Raw genomic sequence first — 27,028 nt, 5'->3', positions numbered from 1 at the left:
TTCACCTGTACCCTCATCAGTGGTATAGTGCACCCAGATAGAGGGGTGTCTTATCTGTACCATAAGCAGTGGGTTGTAAGCATGGCACATAGGTAAGTGTGCCATGTCAACTTTTCTCTGCACCAAAACATGCAGCTTGCAAGGGCAATGTGTGTTTGAGTTAAGGTACAGGGCATCTAAGGGTCGCACAATAGGTGCTGCTGTCCTTAGAGGCCTTCCCTGGTGACAGTGTCATCGGTACCCATGGTACCTTTTACAAGGGACTTGCATGTGGCCAGCGAGGTGTCAATTGGGGTTGCAAAGTTACAGTTTTAGGGAAAGAACATAGGCCCTAGTTAGCTGGAACCCAGCACATATTTAGTCAAATAGCATCAACATAAGGCAAAAAGTGGGTGGGGCAACAATACAAAAAGGGGCACTTTCCTACACATGTTAATTGTTACCCAACTCAGTGGTACTCATTTTATCGACCTCCGAAGGATGAAAGGCTGTCGGGATTTAAACCGTTGACCATGTGGTCGAACACAGGCCTCTACGGTGAACACATTAGTCCACTAAGCCACCAGACACCGCCTAGACTCATACATCCAGTCACAATCCCAATCAACTAGTCATACTCCCACTCAGAAACTCATGCAGCCACTCAAACACCCACTCAAACACAGACCACTCAGAAACTAATGTACCCAGTCACACTCACTCATATACCCACTCATAGATCCATGCAGAGACTCACACACCCATTGACTTACCAACCCAGACACACGTTCCCACTCCCCCACTTAGAATCATCCATGTATTCGCAGTCCTTCAAAGACACTCATGCACCCACTCACAGACTCACATCCAGTCACAGACCCACTTAGACACATCCACTAACTCACAGACCCACTCACAGATCCACAGAGGCACTCCTACACTCTTATACTGCCATGTACATACCCATACAGTCACTCACACACCCACTCACAGACCCAGAGACTCGTAACCGACTTACAAATCCACTCGGACACTCATACGCCCATTCACAGACCCACTCGGACACTCACGCATCCAGTCGCAGACCCACTCAGACACGTAGGCACCCACTCACAGACCCACTCTGACACTCACTCACAGACCCACTCCTACACCTACTTACACAGCCATGTACACACCCATACAGTCATTCTCAGACCCATATAGCCACTCTCAAACCCACTCAGAGACCCATAAAGCCAATCACACAGACACACTAACCTACCTATATAGCCACTCACACACCCACTCTCAAAGGTTACAGGTTACAGTTAGGAAATAAAAAAATTAAAACGTAGAAATTCACTGAAAAAATCAAAGGTTACAGGGAGGTTGTAGTTAGGCTCAGATTTTACTCATACAAAACCAGTGACATTCTGCATTTATAGTTACCTGAACTAGCTTTAACTTACGCCCCTGCAATACACTGCTTATGACATCACATATTACATCACTCATGACCTGGTCAGTGACATCACTCATGACTTAATTAATGACATCTCAAATGCCATCACAGATGATATCATCCACAGAACCACTCACACCATCATGCAACCGCTCATACAGCCACTCACACACCCACTCGCATACCTATACAACTACTGACACACACACACACACACACAGTCAATCAATCAATCAGTCATATTAAAGTTCAACACTGTTACCCCTAAGGGTAACTGGGCAACATCAGTGCTATCACTCGCTAACTCAAACAGCAACTCACACAATCACTCACTCACCCATACAGCCAGTCTCATACCTATTCACACACCCACACAGCCACTTGCACAACCACTCACCCATATAGCTACTAACAAAACTACTCACTTACCCAAACAGCCACTTGCACATCCATTCACTCATCCACAAAACTACATACAATCACTCACGCGCCCACTCACTAATCTATACAGCCGCTCACACAAATGCATACTGTGCAAAACAGCCACTCACGCACCCACTCACTTATACTCCCAAACAGCCCCTCACTTACCCATACTTCCACTTAGACACCCAGTCACTCACCAATAAGCCATTCACATTGACACTTAGCCACCCATACAGTCACTCACACACAAACTCATCCACCCATAGAGCCACCACAGTCACCAATACAGCGACTCTCACATACTCACCCTCCCATACAGCCATACAGCCATGCACAGTCACTCACCCATACAGTTCTCATCCAGGGGATACTCATCAATAGTCATAATCTATGAATAATCCCCGCCCATGTGCGGGATCCCGGAGCATATAGAAAATATATATATATACATATATATACATATGTGAAAACATATAACTGCAGCCTAACAAAGTTCAAAACCTGGCAATGCTGTAAATTACATATATTTGCATAGTAGTGCACCCCTATCCCATAAGGAAAAAAGGAAGAATAGACAAATCATAACACAGCACTGCTTTATTGCCATAAAGCAACATGTAATTGCAGGCATTCGCCAGTAGGCTGCAGCAGAGTATCAAGAAACCAAGAAAACTGACACCCTGCCTTTAAGGCATTAGAGTAGGGGGACCGTGCCTTTAAGGCCTGCCTGAGACCCCTGCTCCCATGATGCATTACAGGTGGCAGTTGGGCCAGTTCTTTTTTCCGGCTCCTTCTGTGAGGATCCTGGAGCTTGAGCTCTTCAGTTTTTTGACTGAAATTTTGGAATACAGCTTTTTCAAGCTTTTTTCGACGTTTTCTGACTTCTAAGGGATAATTCTGCTGGTGTCCAGTGAATTTTCGAATTTTTTCCAGTCAGAATGTCTCCTTTATTTAGAAAATGTCCTTCTTGTGGCAACAAGATGGCACTGGCGGATCCACACTCTGTGTGTATCGTGTGTTTACCATCTAAACACGATCCTGACCAGTGTCCCCACTGCCAGAAGTTCTCTAAGCGCACTCTGAGGGACAGAGAGCGCATTAAATTACATGCAGGACTGGAGAGGGAACGAAGCCGTCGTCAAGGCGAGCATTCTTCATCAAGACCTCCTTCTTCAGCTACGAAAGTACAAAAACGGCGACACACCAGCTCCCCTGGCTCCAGAAAGAACAGGAGTCCAAGAGGTTCGCCGTCGACGTCGCCGGCGAAGAGGCAGAGAACTTCGACGTCGAGGGATTCATCCCACCATCAAGCTTCTCCGCTGCGCAAAAGTAAGTCGGCGTCGAGGCGCAGCCCTGCGGGCTCGCAGGTTGCTGGTACAGTGACGTCTGGACTGTCTCCGTCGACGTTGAGGCTTCCGTCGACGTCGAGACACTCTCCGCCACCCTCGAGGGGGTCGGCGTCGAGAGATGCGGCGACGTACATTCCGCCGCGAGTGGACCGGTCGCCGTCGAAGGTTACCCCCACTCGGCGACATAGAAGGTCGACGTCGAGAGGAAGATCGACGTCAAGATCACCACCTCGACGCCGTGAGAGGTCGAAGTCGCTCAGTCGACGTCGAGAGAGGTCGACGTCGAGGCTGCCCAGCCAACGTCGAGAGAGGTCGACGTCGAGGCCCAGTCGGCGCCGAGAGAGGTCGACGTCGAAGTCGCCCAGTCGACGTCGAGGGAGGTCGCCGTCGAAGTCACGGCCGACGTCGAGGTCATCTAGCCGACGTCAGGTGCCAGAAGAGAGGAGGTCGACGTCGAGGTCTCCGCGATCGGCGTCGAGACCGCCGTCGAGACCAGAACGCCACACCCCACACTTGCCGATGGTGACGCAGACGTCGTCGACGTCAAGGGGTTCGACGTCGAGGGCGAAAGCTGGAGCGACCACGGAGAGGTCCCCAGGAGAACAGTCATCGTCGCCGGGACTGCACATCGTGCAAGTATCTCCTGAAGGATCACCCAAGGCTCCAGAGCGATTCGGCCTGTCACCGCGCTGGTTACGAGATGGGAACACTGGCGCATGTCGGAGTCCGGGATCGGACTACTCCCGCATGTATTCCCCACCGCGCAGGAGTAAGTCTCCTCCGAGAGAGCCAAGGCCAATTTCACCACGCCGGTCTCGTTCCAGAGACCGTCGCTCCGCGCCAAGACGTCAAAGATCTCCGTCCAAGCGCAAATCAAGGTCAAGGGCTCACCATAGTGAACGTTCCCACAAGAGGCGACGCACCAGGTTGTCCACTGGGACTTCATCGACAAGGTCCTCAGTCCGGGACTACTCTCCAACCTTCTCCTCAACACCTCCATCGCGAGTGTCCCCGGTGGATGACATCGCAACTTTCTGGGTAGAGGGGTGCAGAAGTTGAACATCGCGCTGCACACTCCTCAGGCACCCACTTCTGTGATCTTTGACACGTTGCATCATCGGTCGGCTCCCAGACCTCTGCTTCCTTTGGTGCCAGGATTATTGGAACCAGCAATGGCCACGTTCCTCACTCCGGCTACAGCGGGCTCTGTGCCGTCGAGGATAGCAAAGAAATATAAGGCTCCGACCGAGGATCCTTTATTCTTGAGGGCGGACCCGCCAGCAGACTCCGTAATCGTGGCGGCGGCTATGAAATCCCACTCTGCCTCAGTATCTTCTTCTGTCCCCCCTGAGAAGGACAGTAAACTGATGGACTCCTACGGCAGGAAAATGTGCAACACTTCTGCCTCGCACATGAAGGTGGCTAGCGCTTCAGCCCTGCTGGGGAGGTATGATCGCTCCCTCTGGGACTCCCTCGCCAGATACGTGGACAGACTGCCTAGAGACGACAGGCAGGACTTCACGGAGATCCTACAAGAAGGCGGCCTGGTGGCCAACCAAATCATCAGCGCAGCGGCGGATGCCTCGGACCTAGCAGCGCATGGCTACTCCCATGGCGTCTGCTCCCGGCGTTCGGCCTGGCTCAGGCTAACGGGCCTCAAGCCGGACGCGCAGAAAAGAATTCTCAATCTGCCTTTTAATGGATCATCACTGTTTGGGGCTCATGCTGATGACCAGATGAGCAAGATGAAGGCGGAGTTGGACACCGTGAAGGCTGTGGGGCTGGAAAAGCGCAAAGAATTCCGGAAGCGCTTTCGCCAGGGCGACAAACGTGCCTTTCACCAGCGCGTTCAAACACCCCAATGGTCCTCTCAGAACCAACAGAGGTCCCAGTTTCAGCAAAGGGGTCGGGGCAGAGGAAGAGGAAGTACAAAACAGCAGCAGTCCTCTAACAAGCAGCCCTCCAAACAGTGAAACCTTACTTCCTCCGCTCTCGTTCGCCACTCCGGTGGGAGGAAGTATCACTGTTCACCTGGAAGAGTGGAAAGCCATTACAAGCGACAGATGGGTGCTGAGTATTGTAGAGCGTGGCTACTTGCTGAGGTTCAAATCTCCCCCTCCGCAGGTACCCCCACGGAGACAGTCGCTCCCTCCCATCCAAAACAAACTTTTAAAGGACGAAGTTACCACTCTCCTCTCCAAAAACGCTATAGAGGAAGTTCCAACCAGGCAGAGAAATCAAGGAGTGTACTCCCGGTATTTTCTTGTTCAGAAAAGAGGAGTGGTCAGAGAGTACAGACCCATCCTCGATCTCCGCCTACTCAACGGATTTGTCAAAAGAGAAAAGTTCAGGATGCTGGCACTGCACCAGATCTTCCCACATCTTCACCAGGGGGACTGGATGTGTGCCATCGACTTACAGGATGCATACTTCCACATTCCTGTCTCAGCTAAACATCGAAAGTTTCTCAGATTTCAGATATTTCGCCAGCATTATCAATACAAGGTCCTGCCATTTGGCCTCAAGTCCGCACCACGAACATTCTCAAAGTGCATGGCGGTGGTGGCTGCTTTTCTCCGCAAACGGAAGATATTCGTCTACCCCTATCTAGACGACTGGCTCTTGAAAAGCTCGACTCCAGAGTCATCTTTCGTTTTGCCTCAACCTTCTACACTCGCTGGGCCTTCAGGTCAACTACAGGAAGTCGGTCCTCAATCCCACTCAGCGGATCCACTACCTGGGCGCTTCTCTAGACTCCTCAAGCGCAAGCGTGTGTCCTTCGGAGGAGAGGTTATCCTCCTTGCTTCAGAAAGGCCGCACTCTTCTCAGCACGGACTTCCCCACGGCCAGACAAGTGTCGTCTCTTCTGGGGTCGATGGCTTCGTGCATTTACATTGTGCCCAATGCACGTCTGCACATGCGTCCTCTGCAACAAGATCTAGAGGATCAGTGGTCGCAGAGGTCCGGCCGCTGGGAGGATCGCATTACCCTTCATCAAGCCGCCAAAGATTCCATCCGGTGGTGGATGAAGCGCTCCCATCTGCTTCACGGCGTCCCGTTCCATCAGGTGCCCCCGACACAGACAGTGGTCACCGATGCCTCCATGCAGGGCTGGGGTGCTCATATGGGCCGGCTTCAAGTACAAGGTCTCTGGTCCGCTATCGAGCAGAGCTATCACATCAACTTCTTGGAGCTACGAGCAGTCCACCTGGCTCTCAAGTCCCTGTATCCATCCCTGCAAACCAACTATATTCAGGTTCAGACAGACAACACCACAACTATGTTCTATCTGAACAAGCAAGGAGGGACCAAATCACGGGTCCTGTCTCTGGAGGCCCAGTCAATCTGGAGATGGCTTCTGGCGAGAAACCTGACGATCGTCGCGGTTCACCTGCCAGGGACCCTGAACGTGCAAGGAGACGGCCTCAGCAGAGACTTCGTCGAAGCGCACGACTGGGTGCTCAGCGAAGACGTCGCTCAAGACATCTTCCGCTTGTGGGGCACACCGGACATCGATCTGTTCGCAGACGCGGACAACAAAAAATGCCCCATCTTCGCCTCCAGGTTCCCGCAACGGGGGTCGCAGGGGAACGCGCTTTTGATCAGCTGGTCGAGGACATTGCTTTACGCTTTTCCTCCTCTCCCTCTCATCCCGGCTGTGATACAGAAGTTCTACAGAGCCAGGACTCGGATGATCCTAATAGCCCCGGAGTGGCCCCGTCATTGGTGGTACCCGGATCTCCTCCAGCTGTCGGAAGTACCACACAGGAGGTTGCCGTGCCTACCGAACTTGCTGACCAAGGACAAGGGGAGGGTGTTCCATCCCAATCTTCCCTCCCTCCGCTTGACGGCATGGCTCCTGAATTCATCCAATACGGACATCTAGATCTGCCTCCGGACTGTATGAACATTCTTCGGGAGGCAAAGAGGCCCTCCACGAGGAAGTCGTACGGCTATAAATGGAAAAGATTCTGCTTCTGGTGTAGAGATAACGTCCTTGATCCGATCCGGGGTCAAGAACAGGTTATTCTCCCCTACTTACTGTACTTGGCGAAGTCTGGGTTAAAATACTCTTCCATCAGAGTACACTTAGCGGCTATTACAGCCTATAGGAAGTCGCCTACCCAGACCTCATTCTTCCAGCAGCCAGTGGTAAAGGATTTCTTAGAAGGGCTTAAGAAAGTTTACCCACCAGTGAGGTCTCCTTCCCCTTCCTGGGAACTTAACATCGTTCTCTCTAAGCTGATGGGAGCTCCTTTTGAGCCGATTCATAAGGCCTCCTTGCAACATCTGACCTGGAAGGCTGCCTTCTTAGTAGCCATCACTTCGGCCCGTAGGGTTAGTGAAATTCAGGCCCTCTGCTGCAAGGAACCTTACACTGTGTTTCATGCTAATAGGGTGGTGCTCCATACTCATCCGAGCTTCCTGCCCAAGGTGGTTTCGGACTTCCATATTAATCAGGTGATCACGTTGCCCACCTTCTTTCCTCAGCCTACCACTCCCCCGGAGAGAGCTCTACACTCTCTTGACCTCCGGAGGGTTTTGAAATTCTATCTAGCTAAGACCCTTACTCTTAGAAAGTCAGACAGGCTCTTTGTTAACTATGGGCCCACTAATACCGGGCTGGCTGCGGCCAAGAGGTCTATCTCTAGATGGATTGTCTCTTGTATAGCTTTGGCTTACCAACTGTCCCACAAAGTTCTGCAGGGTAAACCTAGAGCACACTCCACTCGAGGGAAAGCTTCTACTGTAGCACTCCTTCGCAATGTTCCCATGTCTGAGATATGTAAAGCGGCTACGTGGCGCTCAGTCCATACTTTCACGCGCCATTATTGCCTAGATTCAGACGCACAGGCCGACGCCCAGGTGGGGCAGGCCTCTTTGAGGAACCTATTTGCATAACTGTAATGCAAGATGTGTTTTTTTAATGTATGTTTTTAACTGCTTTGTTGCTCGTCCGCGAGACTTTGGGTATGGGCTTGCTACTCTATTCATAGATTATGACTATTGATGAGTATCCCCTGGATGAGAAGGATTAGTTACTTACCTGTAATCCTAGTTCTCATCCAGGGGTATACTCATCAAAGTCATAAGCGACCCACTCACCTCCCCGGACGAGCTTTGTTTTCTCTTTAAATAAGTGATGTATGGAAGGCAGATCTACTCAGGTGCGGAGGCACCGCCAAAAAAGAACTGGCCCAACTGCCACCTTTAATGCATCATGGGAGCAGGGGGTCTCAGGCAGGCCTTAAAGGCACGGTCCCCCTACTCTAATGCCTTAAAGGCAGGGTGTCAGTTTTCTTGGTTTCTTGATACTCTGCTGCTGCCTACTGGCGAATGCCTACAATTACATGTTGCTTTATGGCAATAAAGCAGTGCTGTGTTATGATTTGTCTATGCTTCCTTTTTTGCTTATGGGATAGGGGTGCACTACTATGCAAATATATGTAATTTACAGCATTGCCAGGTTTTGAACTTTGTTAGGCTGCAGTTATATGTTTTCACCTATGTATATATATGTATATATATATAGATTTTCTATATGCTCCGGGATACCGCACATGGGCGGGGATTATTCATAGATTATGACTTTGATGAGTATACCCCTGGATGAGAACTAGGATTACAGGTAAGTAACTAATCCCTACTCACACACCCACTTATACAGACACTCAGACATCCACTCCCACACTGATACAGTCACAGTGCCATTCAGATGAGAGATATTAGAAACAGTATCACTCACTAGTACAAAAGAATTGTAATTTAACTTATGCAGTAGCTTAGTATTTATCTCTCAGAAACTTTCACAAAATTCCCCTGTTGGCAGAATACCTTCCTGGAACAGACAGCGACTTTGCAGACCTGCTCAGCAAGATGCAGCAACAAGTCCATGAATGGGAGCTCCACCCTCAAGTCCTTCTTCCTTACTTCCAAGAGTGGGGTTTCCCTTACATTGACCTTTTCGCCAGAGCAAAAAACGCCAAATGCTCAAACTTCAGCTCCAGGTGCCCACACACTGTCCAAGAACACTATGGATGAGTTGGTCAAGGATATTTGCCTATGCTTTTCCTCCTCCCACTTCTTCCCTTCCTGGTTCGGAAGCTCAGTCAAACTTCTCTTACAATGATCTAGATAACTCCCACATCGGCGTTCAACCTTGCTTCACAACACTTCTGGACCTCTATGTAGTTCCACACTAGAAGCTCCCCTACTGACCAGACCTTCTCACACAAAATCAAGGACAAATCAGACACCCAACTTGAAAACTCCCACTCTAGCGATTTGGCTCCCTAGGTTATAGAATTTGGTAACTTGACTTTCCTCCATAATGTATGGCCATTCTCAAAGAGGCATTTAGACCCACCACTAGAGCCTGTTATGCAGCAAAATGCAAGTGTTTTGTTTTCTACTGTCAATCCAAACAAATTATTCCTATGAAAGCCTCAGTGCTAGACATTCTGTGCTTCCAGCTTCACTAATGGAAAGCAAATTTAGCCTACACTTCTATACGATTACACCTCACGGCAATGGCTGCCTATCTCCAAAATAGACAGCATTTCTTACCTTTCAAAATTTCAGTCATCAAAGCATTAATGGAACGACTCAAACAAGTTACTCCACCACAGGTTCCTCCAGCTCCCTCCTGGAACCTTAACATTGTTCTAACTAGATGTATGGGCCCCCTATTTGTGCCCTACAACTCATGCCCACATTCAAGCCCCCTTCAGTTTCTTTCTTGGAAAGTGGTATTCTTAGTTGCCATTACCTCACACATGCGTGTTAGTGAGCTCCAAGCTTTAACCTAAGAAAACCCTTTTTTTTCCAAATACATTATTGTCAAAGTGGTTCTACACACTAACCATAAATCGAACCATTGAGCTCACAGTTTTTTTCCCTCAACCAATTTCAGTTGTGGAAAGAGCTCTTCATACCATAGTCATCAATAGGGCCCTCATGTTCTACATAGATAGAGCTAAAACTCTTTGTTGCCTTTTCTCCACCTCATGAAGGCAATCCCATATCCAAATCGGGCATAGCCAGATGGATAGTCAAATATATCCAAACTTGCTACCTTAAGATCAAAAGACCTTTACCTGTTTCTCCCAGAGCACACTCCACTCGCAAAAAGGGAGCAACTATGGCTTTTCTTGGAAACATCCCCATAGTTGACATTTGTAGGGCAGCTACATGGTCCACACTACACTCCTCCACCAAGCTCTACTGTGTGGATATTCTAGCACGCCAACAAGCCAGTGTAGGACAGACTGTGCTAGTACCCTTTTTCAGGCTACTGCAACTTCCACAGGCTAGCTACCGCTTCTAAGGAGGGACTACTTAGCAGAGAATGTTTATCTACAACCAAACATGCCATTGAATGGAATATGTTACTTACATCTTTCTGATAGAGACTTCTAGCTGCAGATTCCTTAGCTTTGAATTTCCCAGGCATTGGACTGGATTCAGAAACTTTTGCATGAGTAATACCCCTGCACGCTGTAGGGTGGGTCAGTTCGGCTTCGCGTGGTGGTATCAGATTGTTAGCGTTGAATGTGACAATCCGGTCACCTATATAGGTGCCACCCAGGCGCATGAACATCAGTTCTTTTCTTCCCGCGCCAGTTAGCACTGAGCCAGAGATGAACTACCCCTCTCTCTTTTTGACAGACTTATTTTCGGCATTTTATCAAAGATATTTCTTTTGCGTTGAGAATGTCATCTAGAAAGGTAGGGTTTAAGCCGTGAGGCACCTGTCACCGCACCATGTCTGTTACCGACCTGCACCTTGTGTGCTTATGGTGTCAAGCGCGATCACAACTCAAACTCCTGCTCGGACTGGCACGCCATGGCGCCAAAGTCTTTGAGGGAGCAGTCCCTAAAGCTGCTTGCGGCCCAGCAATCCAAGCCATCTAGCGCGACTCCCAGGAGGTCTTGGTCCCAGTTGAGGAAAAGAAGGTCATGGGACCGCTCCAGGAGCCCCAAGTCTTCTCCGTCGCACTCAAGGTCCCCGGGTCACTTGGGAAAGAAGAGACACAAAAAGAAGAAGTCTAGACAGACTTTGACTTCACTTCGTCTGTCGGCTGCTGAGACGAGAGGGGAACATCGATGTTCCAGGCATGTTTTGACGAAGCTTTTGCCAGGTCTGACTCTGCGCCTCCCCTGCTTTCCGGGAGGCAGAGCGACCCCGCTCAAATAAAGGAGTTTTATGAGGCCATGCGCTGTGTATTTGAGCAGGCTGACCACTCCAGACCGCTTTCGGGCCCCGCGGGGTCAGAGGAGGCCCCATCCGGTTCCGCCCCAACAGCTCTGGTGAGGTCTCATGGATCTGATTCCGGGTCTGCGTCGGTCGTGCCAAAGCTACTTTCATCTGCTCCGGTCTCGCCGTCGATGGTCCCCGCGCCGCCTAAATACACTGGTGGTGCCAGCCCCATTTTCATCCCTGGCTATTCTGATTTGGAATGGCGTTAGTCAACACCGATTCTGGCACCAACAGGGCTCAGTGGTCCTAGGTCGTTGCCTAAGCCTTTTGTATGAGCAGACAGGCATGGGGGAAGAGCGGGAGGGCTCACTGGACCCTTTAGAGCACCAGACATACACCCCTGGTTGGAAAGGAATGAGCAACTAGCAGAGGTCAGTGGACCGGACACCTCTCCAGGCTCTGGTTTTCTCTCTCCACCTACCATGGCTACGAAAGAGGGAGCATATTATGCAGTGGTGGTGAAGAGGTCAGCAAATGTCCTTGACCTTGAACTTCCCCCGGTGGCGGTTAGTGCTTCAGCCTGAAGCTTCCTCATCCGAACCCCTATTGCCCTATAACGAATCACTGACTGATTTTCTTCTAGGAACTTGGTCGAAGCCTATTACAGGGGCCCCTGTGAACAGGACAATGGCCCACCGCCATCGTCCTGCACCGGGTGATCCTAGTTTCCTCAGCCAACACCCTATGGCTGAGAGTTTGGTAGTCCAAGCCTCGACTTCCCATGGCATGTTCCCTGCCGCTCCCCCAGAAAAGGAATCCAAGAGGCTGGACACACTTGGGAAGAAGATGTTTTCTTCCGCCAGCCGAGCATTGCAGTTTGTGAACACCGCATGCCTTTTGGGCTGTTACCCCCATACCCTATGGGAAACGGTAGCACGAGCGCTGCCACAGGTCCCAGATGAGGCCACGGCCATTCTCTTCCAAACAGTGAAAGTTGGGAGGGATGCTGCAAAGTTCACCTTTAGATGTGGACTGGATACCACTGACACGCTGGACATAGCGTTTTCGTCGACAATGGCCTTGAAGCGCCATGTCTGGCTGAGAACATCTGGCTATTCGGAGGATGTTCAGGACAGCCTTTTGGATATGCCCTTCGATTGGACTCGTCTCTTCGGAGAGAAGGTGGACACAGCACTGGAGTGCTTCAAGGACTTGCGGGCTACAGCTAAGTCTTTGTGCCTCACAGTGACACCTTGCTCCCAGTCTGCCTTTTGTGGCTATAGAAGGGGCTTTCAACCGCACCAGCCATACCCCAGCCACCATCCTGCGCAAGCGTCCCAAGTTGTGTGAGGACATGGACGCGGTGCATTTCGATCCTGTGGGAATGGTAGCCAGAAGTCATCTGCCACAAACTCCTCGGCAGCTGCAGCCTCAAAGCCTTCCTAGTTTGGTCCTGCAAGACCATGGGTGCCCGGTTGGAGGGAGAATCCAACACCATCTCCTCCACTGTCGGTCCATAACATTGGACAAATGGGTCTTGCAGATCATTCTGGGGGGGGTTACTCCCTCCCTTTCCAATCTTTCCCTCCCCCTTTATTTCCATCCCAAGAGTGGATCTAGTCTTGCTCCGAGAGAAAGTAACAGTTCTCCTGGCTAAGATGGCTATAGAAACGAGTCCGATATCAGAAGTAGGCAGTGGTTGTTATTCCTCCTACTTCCTGATAGCATATTATCTGCCCTACACCAAGGAGACTGGCTGGTAGTGTTGGACTTGCAGGATCCGTATTTTCATATCCCCATCCTGCCTGCCCAAAGGCCTATGTGGCCTCTGCAGTGGGACCCGAAGTTCCAGTGGGTGCAGCATCAGAGGAATCTCTCCTACGTGGTCCAGATCTCAGAGGGAATGCAAAGGACCTGCAGTGGTGGCTTACAAACCGCGATTGAGTCAGAGGAAGACCCCTCTCCCTTCCCCAACCACATCTTACAGTTGTGACAGTGGTGTCACTCCTGGGATGGGGCGGTCATCTGGGAGGGATGGATATCAGAGGACTCTGGTCTCCAGCGGGATCTGGACTTAACATCAACATGTTGGAGCGCCGAGCAATCCAACTAGCATTGAAAGCTTTTCTTCCCTCGGTCAAGGAGAAGTTGATACAAACGTTCACAGACAACACCATCGCCATGTGGTACTGCAACAAGCAAGGCGGGTGGGGTTGTGGACCCTTTTGTCAAGAGGCCCTGCGTCTCTGGACATGGCTGGAACAGCAGGGCATAACCCTGATTGTTCAGCACCTGGCAGGTTCTCTGCATGCCAAGGCGGACAAACTCAGCCGTCGATGTCTAGCAGATCACGAATGGCGTCTCCACTCGGAGGTGGCACAAGGTCTCTGTCCGCTGTAATGAGAGCCCTCGAACAGAACGAGCAATATCAGCAGTATTGCGCATTGTAGTTTCCAAGGTGGCTATCGTTTGGCAACGCTTTTCGCCACGAGTGAAGCTCATGCCACCTATGCGCCTTTCTGCCCATACCACTTCCACCCAGAGTTCTCAGGAAGATCAGGAACAACCGGGCCTAAGTCGTCACTGTGGCTCCAGACTGGGCAAGGAGAGTCTGGTTTCCTGAGCTTCTGAAAATGAGCACCGATCCTCCGATCAGGCTGCCCCTTCTGGAGGATCTTCTGTCGCACTAGCAGGGGAGGGTTGTCCACCTGAACCTGTCAACTTTCCGTCTCCCTGCGTAGAGATTGAGTGGCAGCATTTGATGGCTTTTGACCTTCCTCCTGAAGTTTGTGAAGTTAACATGGCGGCCCGATGTTCCTCCACCCAAACGGTATATGCCTGCCATTGGCAAACATTTGTACAGTATTTACAGAAAAGTCTATTGATGCTCCTTCTGCCTTTCTTTATCTGATATTCTACTCTTTATTCTTACCCTTGTCCAGCAGGGCTCTGCTCTGGACACTCTCAAGGGTTTTCTATCTGCTCCGTCCGCTTTCCCGTGGCTGTCTGACCAACCCTCTTTATTTAAGTCTCCTATTGTAAATAGGTTTTTAAAAGGGCTTGTACATATGTTTCCCCCTTCGTACTTCTTTAGTCTGGGATCCGAACCTGGTTCTCACTCGCCTCATGTGTGCTGCCTTTGAGATGCTTTACAATTGTCCCCTCCAGCTGCTGCCCATCAAGACAGCCCTTCTAGTGGAAGTGACATCTGCTAGGAAGGTGAGTGAGCTGAAGGCTTGATCACCCAAGCCTCCCTATCTGATGGTATTCCCGGACAAGGTGGTGCTTCCCACCTGGTCTTCTTTCCTACCTAAAGTGGGGTCCCCATTGCATTTGGGACAATCTATCACCCTGCCCACCTTTTATGCTCCTCCACATCCTTCTAAAGAGGAGGAACGACTCCATCGTCGGGAGCCAAAAAAAGCATTGTCGTTCTACTTTGACCTCACATAAGAGTTCTGGGTGGACAACCAACTCTTCATGAGCTTTGTAAGAGCCAAAAAAGGTTGGGTGGCTCAGAAACTGACAATTTCTTACTCTGTAGCTCTGTATCAAGATATGCTACTCCCTGCCTAAAAAAGCTGCCTCCTGAGGGCTTATAGGTCCTATCCACCAGAGGAAAAGCTGAGACCACGGCGTTAGCTTGTGGCGTTCCAGTAGTGGGCATCTGACAGGCAGTAACTTTGGCGTACCTGCACACGTTTGCCAAGCACTACTGCATGAACAGTCAAGTCTGCAAGGATGGGCACTTCTCCTGTTCAGTCCTGCAGGACTTATTAGTATACTCTGTTTCTCTGCAGCCCACAACCTAGATGTTGTGGCTTGGGTATCTATACATCTATATCCTTCGGTAACGTATTATCTGGTAGAGACAATATCTAGCTGCAGATTCTATACAGACCCACTCATGCCTCCCCGCTCTGCAGACACATTTATAGGGCTACGGTTGTTCCCCTTTCAGGGCCCTAGTTTGTACACCCATTAGTTAGTTTACTTCATGGCCCTGTGCTTCAGGCGTTGAAAGTCGTGAAATGTAACAAGTCAGCGCGCCTGGGTGGCACCTATATAGGTGACCGCAACATCACAACTGGCACTGACAACATCATGTGGAACCGAACAGAGCCACCCAACGATGCTCAGGGGTACTGTTTCAGCAAACGTTACCGGATCCAGTCTGACACCTGGGAAATTTAAAGGTAAGGAATCGGGGGCGTGACCAAGATGGCAGCACGGTAGGATGTGGAACTCTGCTCCTCCGGCCCCTCCATACCATCAGCTTTGTAATTGCCCCATTCCCCGCACTGCAGCAGATGGGAAATGGCAGGACACAGACCCCTGATCCCTCCGGTGCACCGAGGAGCCGGAATCCAGATCGCCTAGGCGCTCCGGCGGGACTTTTCTGCAGACTGCGCTGGGGCTCCTGCGGCCGGGACAGAGGCCGTGAGATCGTCGCCTGGCAGACCTCCACCCCCAGTACCGCTGAGCAAGCCCTGAAGGCGCCGGTGCTTCCGCTTCGCATCGGCGGCTGCCCGCGCCGCTGGCTGGAGGTTCCATGAGCCGGGGCCCTCCGCCGCACGAGACGGTTAGCCGGGACTTGGACGCGGCCCGGCCGGAGACCGCCATCTTGTTGTTGTCCACGTTTTGGCCTACGGCGGCGCAGACAAGTTCCATTAACCCGGAGGCAGCTACCCCCCCAACGAGCGAGACGACCGGCAGTGACCGCGCCTGGCGGAGGGCTCCCACAGGTACGCGCTCTACGAGACATATAATGACACAGGGGCCCGGCACAAACAGAAAGTGGGCCCCGGGCTGCCATTTTGTTTCGCGGCGGCCTGCAGCAGTACAGGGACGCTGAGCCAGAGCCTCCCCTCTGCAGACCAAAGGTGAGGGACCGGTGTTGGGGTCGTCCTGGCTGTCGCGGGACCTGGCCACTACGATCAATTCACCTCGCGGCTGGATGCTGACCGGTGTGTTGTGCAGCGCCCGGGTGCTGGGAGTTGGCCCTTCAGATGCGTCCACTCAGCTCTTGTATGGTGGTCCCAGGGCGCATCTAGCAGCGGACTGTAGAGGCCCTGGGCAGTGCGCCGGAGCCTTCTCTCAATGCTACAGAAGTGAGCAGGCTGCTCTGGATACAGCAAGACCCGGCCGCCCAGCCACGACGGACAGCTTACCCGGCTGCTGGCGGCTGATGGACACCCGGTGAGTGGCGCGATCCTCAGGCGCTGGACCCTTTGTATTTAACGCGCCCACGCAGCTCTTGCTTGAGCGAACCTGGGCCTGAAAACCTTGCAGGACAGTTTCTTGACAGACCGCCGCTGCCTAGGCACAGCAGCTGTGCGACCCGGGGGCTCATTGTGTGACCGTCTGTAGGTTCATAGACCCACCTCCGGGATTGCTATTGCTGGGGTATCTATTCTAAGGTAAGGAATCTATAGCGATTAGTCTCATATGAACAAATTACTTACCTTCGGTAACAATATATCTGTAAGAGACATGTATCAGTTATAGATTCCTTACCGCCCCACCCATCCTCCCCGTTCTGGAAACTGACTTCTAGAGTAAGGGACTCCCTTTCAGGGCCCTAGCTTTGTGCTCCAGAGATCAGTGTCTTGCATGGCTCTGCGCTTCTGGCCTGGAATGTTGTGTAAAGAACTGACATCAGCGCCCAGGGGCGGCGTCTAAGTAGATACTGCAACATCATTCCAGCGATCACGACGCCAACAACGCACGCAGAGTCCACTTACGCCACCTACCGATGTGCAGGGGTACTGCTACAAACAAATTTCTCCTGATCCTGTCTGACGCCTGGGGTTAATTCTAAGGTAAGGAATCTATAACTGATATATGTCTCTTACAGATATATCATTTCCGAAGGTAAGTAACTTGTTTTTTAATGTACAAAAGTGCTTAAACTTTATGGTTATTGACTTGTCGTTTATTTTCATAATTATTAAGGTTTTAATATATTCTTGCCCATTTGACATTGTCCTATTGTGAGAAAGTGCCCTTTTTCTTGCATGGTATGCCCCCACGTTTTAGGTTTCGCCTACGCAGCGGAGACATTTAGCCGTCGTTCAGCTCTTTTTTGAAGCACATACTCGTGCTTGTGGCGGCATACACCTTGCGGGAGCGAGCAGGAGCGCGCCACAAGCACGAGTATGTGCTTTGAAAAAGAGCAGACTGCGCGTGCGCGCACAACTACCGGACCAGCAAACATGTGCGCGCCTCTCTCCTCGCCCACTCACTCGCTCCGCCCTCTCCATCTCCTGTTTGCATGCAAAACCTTAAACTTCATTTTCGTAATGCAGTACACAGCCTTGCAAACCAACAAAGAAGTTTTCCACAATAAGTATTTTGGGTATTTATATTCAGATACATAGGAAACATCAATTGGTGCTCCTCGAATGCAGGGCCTGGCTGGAAAACAAAGTAAGCCCTGGCAAAGATGTTCAATTCAGCCCAACGCTACAGGAGGCTGCAAGTAGATTGGGTTCATGGGAGCATTGTTTGGTCATGGCGATCCACTTCCTGGAAGGCAGCCCTCTGACCTGCATCCCACCTGAAAATGCTACAGTGGTCAGTTGTCGGCCCTGCTTACTTGTCCATTTAGGCTCCATGCGTATGTAAAACATGCTTGAATGGCCCCTGTACGCAACAGGAGAAGGGCCCATTTCACCATTATAGGAGGGTTCGGAGCCTCAATTGAGAATATCGTATTTTCAACGTTTAGCTGGAGGTAATGGAGAAGAGCTTTTGTACTTAAAGCTTAAGTTTTAGTAGCAGTCTTTATTTCTATTTTAACAAGTTATTGTATTTACGCATGCTTATTACCTCCACCCTCTCCGTCTCCTTTTTGCCTCTCCATTAACGCGCCAGTCCCATCCCTTAATCCCTGGCTCCACGTTCTCTCTCCTCTCAAGCAAAATTAACTTTCTTTTCCCATAGTTTCACTTCCCCTCTCCATTTTTGACCGCATCACCTCTCGGGCCCTCTCTCTAAATCTGCCCTCCGAAGCTCTTACTCTTTCTGTCCACCCTCTTCCTCTCTGTCACTCCCCACACGCCTCTCGCTCCTGCCTTTTTGCCGTTCTGTTTCTCACCCCGACTCTTCCGTCTTCCTTCTTTCCGTATTCACCTCACTCTCTCTACCGCGCTCTCTCCCACCTTCTTCTCCTGCCATCATCTCTCTCCCGCTCTCTCTCTCCATCCCTCTCTCTCTTCCGTCTTCATTTGCTTTTCTCTATCGCTTTCTTTCCTCTACCTCTATTTATTTCTCTTTTGCGCCAGCTCTCTCCTCCGTCTTCATCTCTGTGTCTTTTTCCCGCTTCCATGACCGTAATAAAATGCTCTCATGGAGCCTTAATAAACAATGTCACATCAGACTGAGAAAAACTTTCTCTTCCCTGCCGGGCTTTCCATCGCGTCCCCCACTCAGCGTCGGCGTGTGATAAACAGTGTCACATCAGACTGAGAAAAAAACTGGCTCTTCCCTGCCAGGCTTTCCATCGCGTCCCCCCCTTCAGCCTCGGCATCGTTGGTGGTGTCCAGACAATACTTACTGGGGCAGTAAGACGGCTGGTCCACTCACATCTCTCAGCTTTTAAAGTGCCTTGTCTTGAACTGACTGCCAAGATAGCTCAGTGGGCCGCGCGCCCCATCCGGATATGTACTTCTAACCTACAGGTGAACTTTACATCGAAGTATGGCTGACTCTGCAGGTCATGCTTCCAATGTCGACACAATGTACAGTTTTATTAACACAACCCTTTCAAAATAGACATTAAAAACCAATACACACTGAAAGAACGCATTCATTAAATACATATTTCCATTTTAAAGGAAAAGAGTAAAAAAAAAAAATAACCCCAAACAAGCTTTCACAAGCACTTTAAGAATGCAAAACTTTCATGACTGCGCCACAGCCTTGTTAGTAAAGATATATATATTTTTTTATTAATCTTACCCTTCAAGCATTATTCTAAAATCTTTGTGTGCCAATTTCTTTAAAAAAATAAAAGTTTATAGAAAATGCTTTAATTCAATAAAATACAATTTTGATTTCTGAACATAGCCAAATACAAGACTGTGAAACATGAAACAAGCATTGGCATAGCCATTGTAAGGGATATCAGGATCTTCTGCAGGAGCGTCAGGAATACTGAAGAGACTGCCTCAGCCTTCCCCTACGGCCCTCCGACTCTATCAGACACTAGAGTAACGGAGGACACGACAGGGGAAAACAGGGAAACAAAACAAGGGAAGGCGGGGTCAGCTTCTGTAGCGTGGCTGAAGACAGGTCAGGAATGGGTGAGACAATACTCAGCTGTAAGATAAAAGCTGTGTTATCCCCAGTAGTCACTGTGTTAACCATATATTTGACTAACTCTGTTTACCTCACCTACCACTGTTCGGTCACATCAGATATACAGAGGGTAGGCGTGTAAGATTTCAACATAGAGGATCCAATACAAAAGAAAACATGGAGTTAAGAAAAGGTCCTAATGAGAACATGCACTCAATCACTAAGAAGAATAACTCACCCCACCTATCCTATGAGAATACTACAGTTACATAGGAACGCACTCCAGCTAGGGTCCACTATGTATGCAATGAGAGGTGTTCAGCTAGGGCGTAGGAGAAGATCTGCCAAAAGAATAATACATTACTTAATACCCTTCACATTGTTTATCATAAATCAAGGTAAAGTAAAAGGCAGCGCACAGCGCTGTTACCGTGCTTCTGTTGTACTGAAGTTACGGGCACTGTGGTCCACGCTAGTATCCCCGATGAACATCAAGCCTCTCTCTCCTACTGACGAGCAAGAGAATGACACACGTCTGTGTACGAAGACCAGGTCTGTAGATGAGGCTGACCTCATAGACCGAGCCCGGTCCGACTGAGTGGACAGAACCAATCGTATTACTGAGACTAAGGAGTAAGCAAGAGGGAGATGGAAACTAACCCTTCAGCAACCCTAAGGAGAGGTGACGAACTACGAGGAGTAATGTCAATAGTGCGGGAAGGGAGGAGATATGTAAACAGACATACAAGGCGATGTTCGACCCGGCAATGAAAGAGGGGTGATCTGTGGGGCGGAACACAAGGAACGGAGCAAGAAAGTCAATCAACGGACTGCGGGATAGCACACGGGGATAACAGGAAGTGGACTGCAGGCAGAGGGAGCGGAGCGGGATACGGGGCAGAACAACGGGTATGGAGAAATGCTTCCACCTTGCTTGACCCTGCTGAATAAAGAGGAGCTGGATGCGAGGCGTCTCGACAGGACTCAGAGAGGAGACGCGGTAGTGCTATCCAGACAGCACTCTTCTCGACAGGAATCAGCGAGGAGACGCGGTAGTCCTATCCAAGTAGGATTCTCCACCCGCAAGGGGGCGGAAACAGGAAACAAGGAAACGGAAGTCAGGCGACGCGAATCAAGACGGAAACAGAGCTCACTGCTAGAACGCTAAGCGTGTTCGTGAGCATCAAGGGTCCTTATATACTGGAGCGTCTTCATGTCGGACCGCAGGGCATGACAGCCAATAGGTCTCGCCTTTGGGACCTTATAAGTGTTTAGTTATCCAGCACAATATACTTGGTGCAACAACATCAACTGTTGCATGGCTAAACACTTATAAGGTCCCAAAGGCGAGACCTATTGGCTATGCCAATGCTTGTTGCTGAATTGCTGATGTTCTTTGACTGAGTGCTAATCAGGTACCCAGGGCCTATGTTCCTTCCCTAAAACTGCATTGAAGCCTAAAACCCAATTGGCATCTCTGGCCACATGTCAGCCCCTGGTAAATGGTACCACAGGTACCCAGGGCACTGTGACCAGAGAAGGCCTCTAAGGGCTGCAGCACTTATTGTGCCACCCTTCGAGGTCTTGTACCCTGACACTCACACACTGCCTTTGCAGTCTGCGTGTCTTGGTGCAGAACAAAGTGAAGAGTCGACATGGCACACATCCCTGTGTGCCATGCCCACAAACCACTGCCCCGGCATACGTCAGTCACCCCTCTTGCTGGGTGCCCTATGCCAGAGGTGAGGGTACAGGTGCGTGAGCCCTGTACCCCTACAGTGGCCAAGTCCATTCCTGGGCACTATAAGTGCAGTGCTGCCATTAAGAGTATATGGTGCTGGAAGTTTGTCATTATGAACTCCGCAACACCATAATGGCTACACTGAAGACCGGGAAGTTTGGTATCAAACTTGGGAAGTTTGGTATCAAACTTCTCAGCACATTAAACCCACACTGAAGCCAGTGTGGGATTTAATGTAAAGTGCACAACAGAGGGCATCTTAGAGATGCCCCCTGAAACTCAACCAACTTCTAGTGACCTGACTGAGTGGCTGCCACCACCAGACATGTTTCTGGACCCCTGGGTCGAGAGCTGCTGCTCTCAGGGGCCTGAAACAATGCACATCCTGGGACGAGGTTCCAAGCCTTCTCCCCAGGATGGGCAGGGTTCACGAAGGAGCAGCTTCAAAGGCTTGCCACCTTTGTGAGCCTCTCCAGACCATTTGTGCTTTCAGCAACTGGTCTCCACTGGTTCTACCCCCCACTTTGGGCAGGAGAACCGGCAGGAAAAACAAGTGAGGCCGAGAGGTGTGCCCACCTCTGCCAACTTCACCCCTCAGATGTGGGAGGCGAGGTGAATCACAACCTCGAGTCCCCGCCATCTTGAGGATGGGGGGGGACGCAGCCAACCAGGGACAGGCTCCTGCCCCCTCTCACTGGAGAGTGGCAGAATAGGGGGTGTACCCACCCCAGGGAAGGGACCCATTGGTCCCTGCCCTTTACCTACCTCTAATGCCCCTAAAGTTAGTATTTAGGGGGCACCCTGAACCTTGCTTCCTCAGATCCAGAAACGACAAGAAAAGAAGATAAGAAGGAGCGAAGCGCCGTGCAGAGCTAACAACAGGACGACGCCCACTGACTTGGCCCCAGCCTTACAGGCCTGTCTCCCCTCAAACCTTCTCCTGTGAAATCCCGGTGTGTCCTGCAGCCAGCAACCTCAAAACCCCAGAGGACCTGCCTGCCTTCACTTCAAAGACTGAATCTCCTGTGAACACCGGACTTGTTCAAACTGCAGCTTCTGGCTCCGGCCGGACACAGCGAATCCAGCCCACTCTGCACCCACCGACCTCGGCCCGAGCTCGAGTGGAAAAACACCACAAGGAGGTCCCCCCGGCGATCCTGACCCGAGATCCGGCGACCCCTGACCTGCCACCAGCAGACGCCTGCAGCCTAAATACAGAAGGACCCCCTAACCGCGACCAGGAGCTGGTAAGAAGATGCGACCCCAAAAGGCACCCCTGCACCCGACGCCCCACGGCCTTGTGTGCCCAAGCCGATGGTGTCTAACCAACCCTTAACTTCCCAATTTACCTCTCCAAGTGTTGGTCGCACCCAGAAGTCCTTTGTTTCCCTACCTGCAGTGCTTTTGCAAACCAGAGGTTCTCCATAGAAAACAACAGGGCGCACGATGTCGAAACAGCACTCTGCACCCGGCCGCCCCAGTGCCGCTGAGGTACACCTTTTTTGCTACTTTGTTTCCCCATTTGCCCTGACCTTAACCCTAGGAGCTTTGCTCCCACAACCCAGTGGCCTGCTTGCCAGCAGCCACCAGCCGGTGGATAACATTGGGCCTCAGCACTCTGCTCCCGGCTGCCCTAGTGCCGCTGAGGGTGCAACAGCAGTGCATCACTGACCCTGGAAGACCCCTGAGTCTAACCCCAGAACCTTAACTCCCACAGTCGATTACGTACCTGTGAACCGTCAACCTGTTTTCCCTCCATAGAATAACATTGACACTTTTTCTCCAAAAAGTTTCTAAGTGTGGAGTTTTGAAATCTAAAAATATTCTTTAAAAATCACACAAATAACCAAAACGTGCTCACTTACCTGTTTGCAGGAAGTGTGCCATTGCTGAATCTAGGTATCCAGCACTGAGTTAGAAAAGAAACGTGAAAAGTAACTTACCTGCAATTTACTGGAAAAGCCTATTCATTTCAATGTACTGCTCCAAAAAGTTTCTAAGTGTGGAGTTTTGAAATCTGAAAATATTCTTTAAAAATCGCACGAATAACCAAAACGTATTTACTTACATGTTTGCAGGCAATGTCCCAGGGCTGAATCTAGGTATCCAGCACTGAGTTAGAAAAGTAATGTAAAAGGTAACTTACCTGTAATTTACTGAAAAGGCCTATTCATTTTAATGTACTACCTTTGCTAAGTGTTGCATACTACTGCTCCCCTGTAAATCAAACAAAGTACAATTTCTATTGCATTCAAACTGTTCTATATCCAGTAACTTATTACCGAAAAGTATTTAATGCTTACCTGTTCCAGGCTTGCTTGGTTCTAGAAATAAAACAACAGTATATTTTTATACAAAATCAATTGGCCTAGACTTAAGTTCTTGAGTGTGTGGATTCATTTGCTGACTGAGTGTGTACAACAAATGCTTTACACTGTCCTCTTATACTGCCTTACTGCTCGACCAAGCTACCACTTTAACCTCTGCCTACCTCTGGGGTCACCTGGACTCTATATCCACTATACCTCATTTTGGTGTAGTATATATAGAGCCAGTTTCTTACACCTATAAAATGTCTTTAAGACTGAGTCGCTCAGGTTTCAGAACTGTTCAGTAATCGGTCATCTTTTTTGGGGCCTGCATCCCAAAGATCATCAGCCGGCTCTGCTTGTCTGCATTGGTGATGCACGCAGTTGATGTGCATGCACAATCTGATCTTTAGCAAAGTGTTTCTGCTTAATCACTGGTTTGACCAGCACCCATAGAGGTCACACAAGAAGCGTCAAGTAACTGCCTGCCGCAGTCTTTACTGTTGTAAGAGCTACGCATGTTTTTCCTTTAGTTGTGCAGAAGGGCCACAAACTAAAAAAACATTCAATGGGGAGGTCAAATCTAGTTCTAAAGCCAGATCAGGATTTTGCCGTAGTGGTTGTAGATATGTAGAACTGTAGCATTTCCCGTATGCAAACTGCTGTTTGCCAATTTGGGAATCCTTATCGAAAATGACACTTGCTTCATTGTAATCTTCTTCACCCTCACAGGTATAGTTTACAGTCTCTGGGGAGTTTTGCCTCGTAATGCCTCACCTGACTATGTCATCCAGTTGGACTTAACTATGGATGTAGAAATGCACTGCTCGGTACTGTGAGCCCAGAGACCATTGTGATGTTTGTTGTATACACATCTCAAGTCTAGCAACTACCTTTTAGCCTTAGCAGACAACCACTCTGTTATTGGAATGCACATGTCCTGGGCATTCCTGAAATCACGGAGGTAGCAGCAGGGATTCGCAGTAACAGACATGGCCCTGTGTGCCTAACCAGCAACTGCATCATGTGGACAAGCCCTCCTGGATATTTGCATTGATGGGACTTATGAAAGAGGAGCATGAAGGGACTGTAGCTGAAAGTGATGTTTTATGTTATTGGAAGAACAGTCACCTATTTATAAAGTACCTTATTCACCCACACACTTTCTCTCTTTCCACAGTTGCGATCCAGTGTTTAGAAACGGCTTTTGGCGTCTCCATGGAGGAAAAAGAGCTCGCGGTCGCACAGACACTGCCAGAGATATTTGCTGCAGCGACATTGACGGTACAGGGAGACTGTGCGCTCTGCGCTTATAGAAATAGTTTATGCGACTCCCGAGACTGCTGCAGTGATAAAATGATGCAATGTCACTTTGTGACCCCTGAGACCTCGTGGGCTGCTGTAATATAAAGGTATGGTGGCCCATGTGAGCTTTCAGTCTGTCGCAGTATTAAGATGAGGTGTCATCTGAGCTCTGAGACCACTCGGTCTACTGTAATATAAAGGTATGATGCTCTCAGTATTAACTCGCCGCAGTGATGAGAAGGAATGATGGCTCTTAGACTCCGGGGACCACTCACTCTATAGTAGACCTGATGCTGACCCCATTGACGTCTCACTTCACAGCAGTGTAAAGGTGTGACGCCCCAATGTGACTCCTGAGCCCCCACAATCTGCAGGAATAAAAACGAGTGAGGCCCCAATGTAACTCCTGAGCCCCCTCAATCTGCAGGAATATAAAGCTGTAACGCCCCAATGTAACTCCTGAGCTCCCTCAAGCTGCAATGATAGAATGATGTGATGTCTCTTTGTGACCCCTGAGACCGCTTGGGCTGCTGTAATATAATGGTTTGGTGGCCCATGTGAGCTCTAAGTCTGCAGCAGTATTAAGATGAGGTGCCATCTGAGCTCTGAACCCCCTCAGTCTACTGTAATATAAAGGTATGGTGACCTCTGAGCACTTTGTCTGCACTGATATAACTGTATGATGGTCCTGTGACCCCTTAGAACTTCTCCCCCCTGCAGTCTTCCAGGGGGACCTTTCAGCCACCTGGTCGCTTTCATGAGGAGATGGACCTTTCATGGAATGCTGCCATTATTACCTACCAGCCTTTTCAGGTTTTACGGGCAAAACATCTTGCTGCACTTCTCTTTGGACCAGTGCAGTACTAGTTTCGTTTTTACTTTTAGATTGAGAGCCCATGAGTCTAGTATATTCCATGTGTATGTGAGGAGTGCTCCTCATAGATTGAGTGCCCGTGAGCCAGTATATTCCATGCGTACGTAAGGAGTGCTCCTCAGAGATTGAGTGCCCGTGAGTCCAGTATATCCCATGCGTAAGCCAGGAGTGCTCCTCATAGATTGAGTGCTTATAAGTCCAGTATATTTCATGCGTACGCCAGGAGTGCTCCTCGTAGATTGAGTGCCCCTGAGTCCAGTATATTCCATGCATACGAAAGTGCTCCTCATAGTTTGGTATGCTCAGGCATTGTCCAAGGCAAAGAAGACCAATCATTTTACCAACACCTCACCGCAGAGATAGATCCAACATTCCTGCGCCACAGAAACCCAGAACATTATCACTATCTTTTGAACATTGTTCTCGTGCAAATCTCTTCTTTCAGGAAACACCTTTTGTCCGAGTCTCTTCAGAGCCCGCTTCACCTTCCGAAGACGATGCAGCTGAAGCCGAGCGATTAAAATCAGAAGGTAGGAGACAAATGCACACATTTCTCTGGAGTGTTGCGCAGTGCGTTGCTGCACTGTTGCGATATAAGCGACTTACAACTGGTAGATCTTAATGTGCATCAGATCAAACAATGCTATGTGATTGTATGTGAGATTCCTGCAGTAGACTCCTGTTTTTGAGACAGTTTCCGAGACGTGTTTTGGGACATGCAGGTGATTGTCACCAAACCATATGTCACATGCAGTGGCCTCTTGCTCTGTTGCTGAACCTGAGAGTCGAGAGTTAATGGGCTTCACCGCTGCCTTTTTGCCTCCTACCTCTGTTCCTCATTTGGTGCCTGTCCCTCTGACGATGGGAGAGTGCCTCGCCACCTGTAAATGGTGGCTCTGGGCCCTCTCTGGTTAGAAGTCTGCAGAGTCCTGGTCTGTTCCAGTGTCAACGGGGAGTATACCCCTGCCTCAGCCCTATTTGTCTTTTGTTGGTGGGCGCCCCTGTTAAAGTGTTGGCGAGCTTCCCTTTCCAGTTTAGATTTGGCCCTTTTGTTCGAGTGTTGCCGGTGAACCCCTCTGTGCGTGGTTGTGTCTCACCCA

At 50.0% G+C, this 27,028-nt stretch overlaps 1 protein-coding gene across 2 annotated transcripts in view; it reads left to right on the top strand.

Annotated features, from left to right (window-relative positions):
- The window catches only part of SGTA (small glutamine rich tetratricopeptide repeat co-chaperone alpha), a 151,035-nt gene that overhangs the window by 63,701 nt on the left and 60,306 nt on the right, over positions 1-27,028 (top strand). For both annotated transcript variants that reach the window (XM_085638419.1, XM_085638418.1), the window contains exons 3-4: positions 24,930-25,033; positions 26,374-26,458. In XM_085638419.1, the coding sequence (XP_085494545.1) occupies positions 24,930-25,033; positions 26,374-26,458 (189 nt within the window). The remainder of the gene's footprint in view (positions 1-24,929; positions 25,034-26,373; positions 26,459-27,028) is intronic.

This window comes from Triturus cristatus, chromosome 12 (assembly GCF_964204655.1).
Source record: "Triturus cristatus chromosome 12, aTriCri1.1, whole genome shotgun sequence".
Lineage (NCBI taxonomy): Eukaryota > Metazoa > Chordata > Amphibia > Caudata > Salamandridae > Triturus > Triturus cristatus.
Note: the sequence above shows the minus strand (reverse complement) of the source record. Positions and strands in the feature narration are given on the sequence as shown.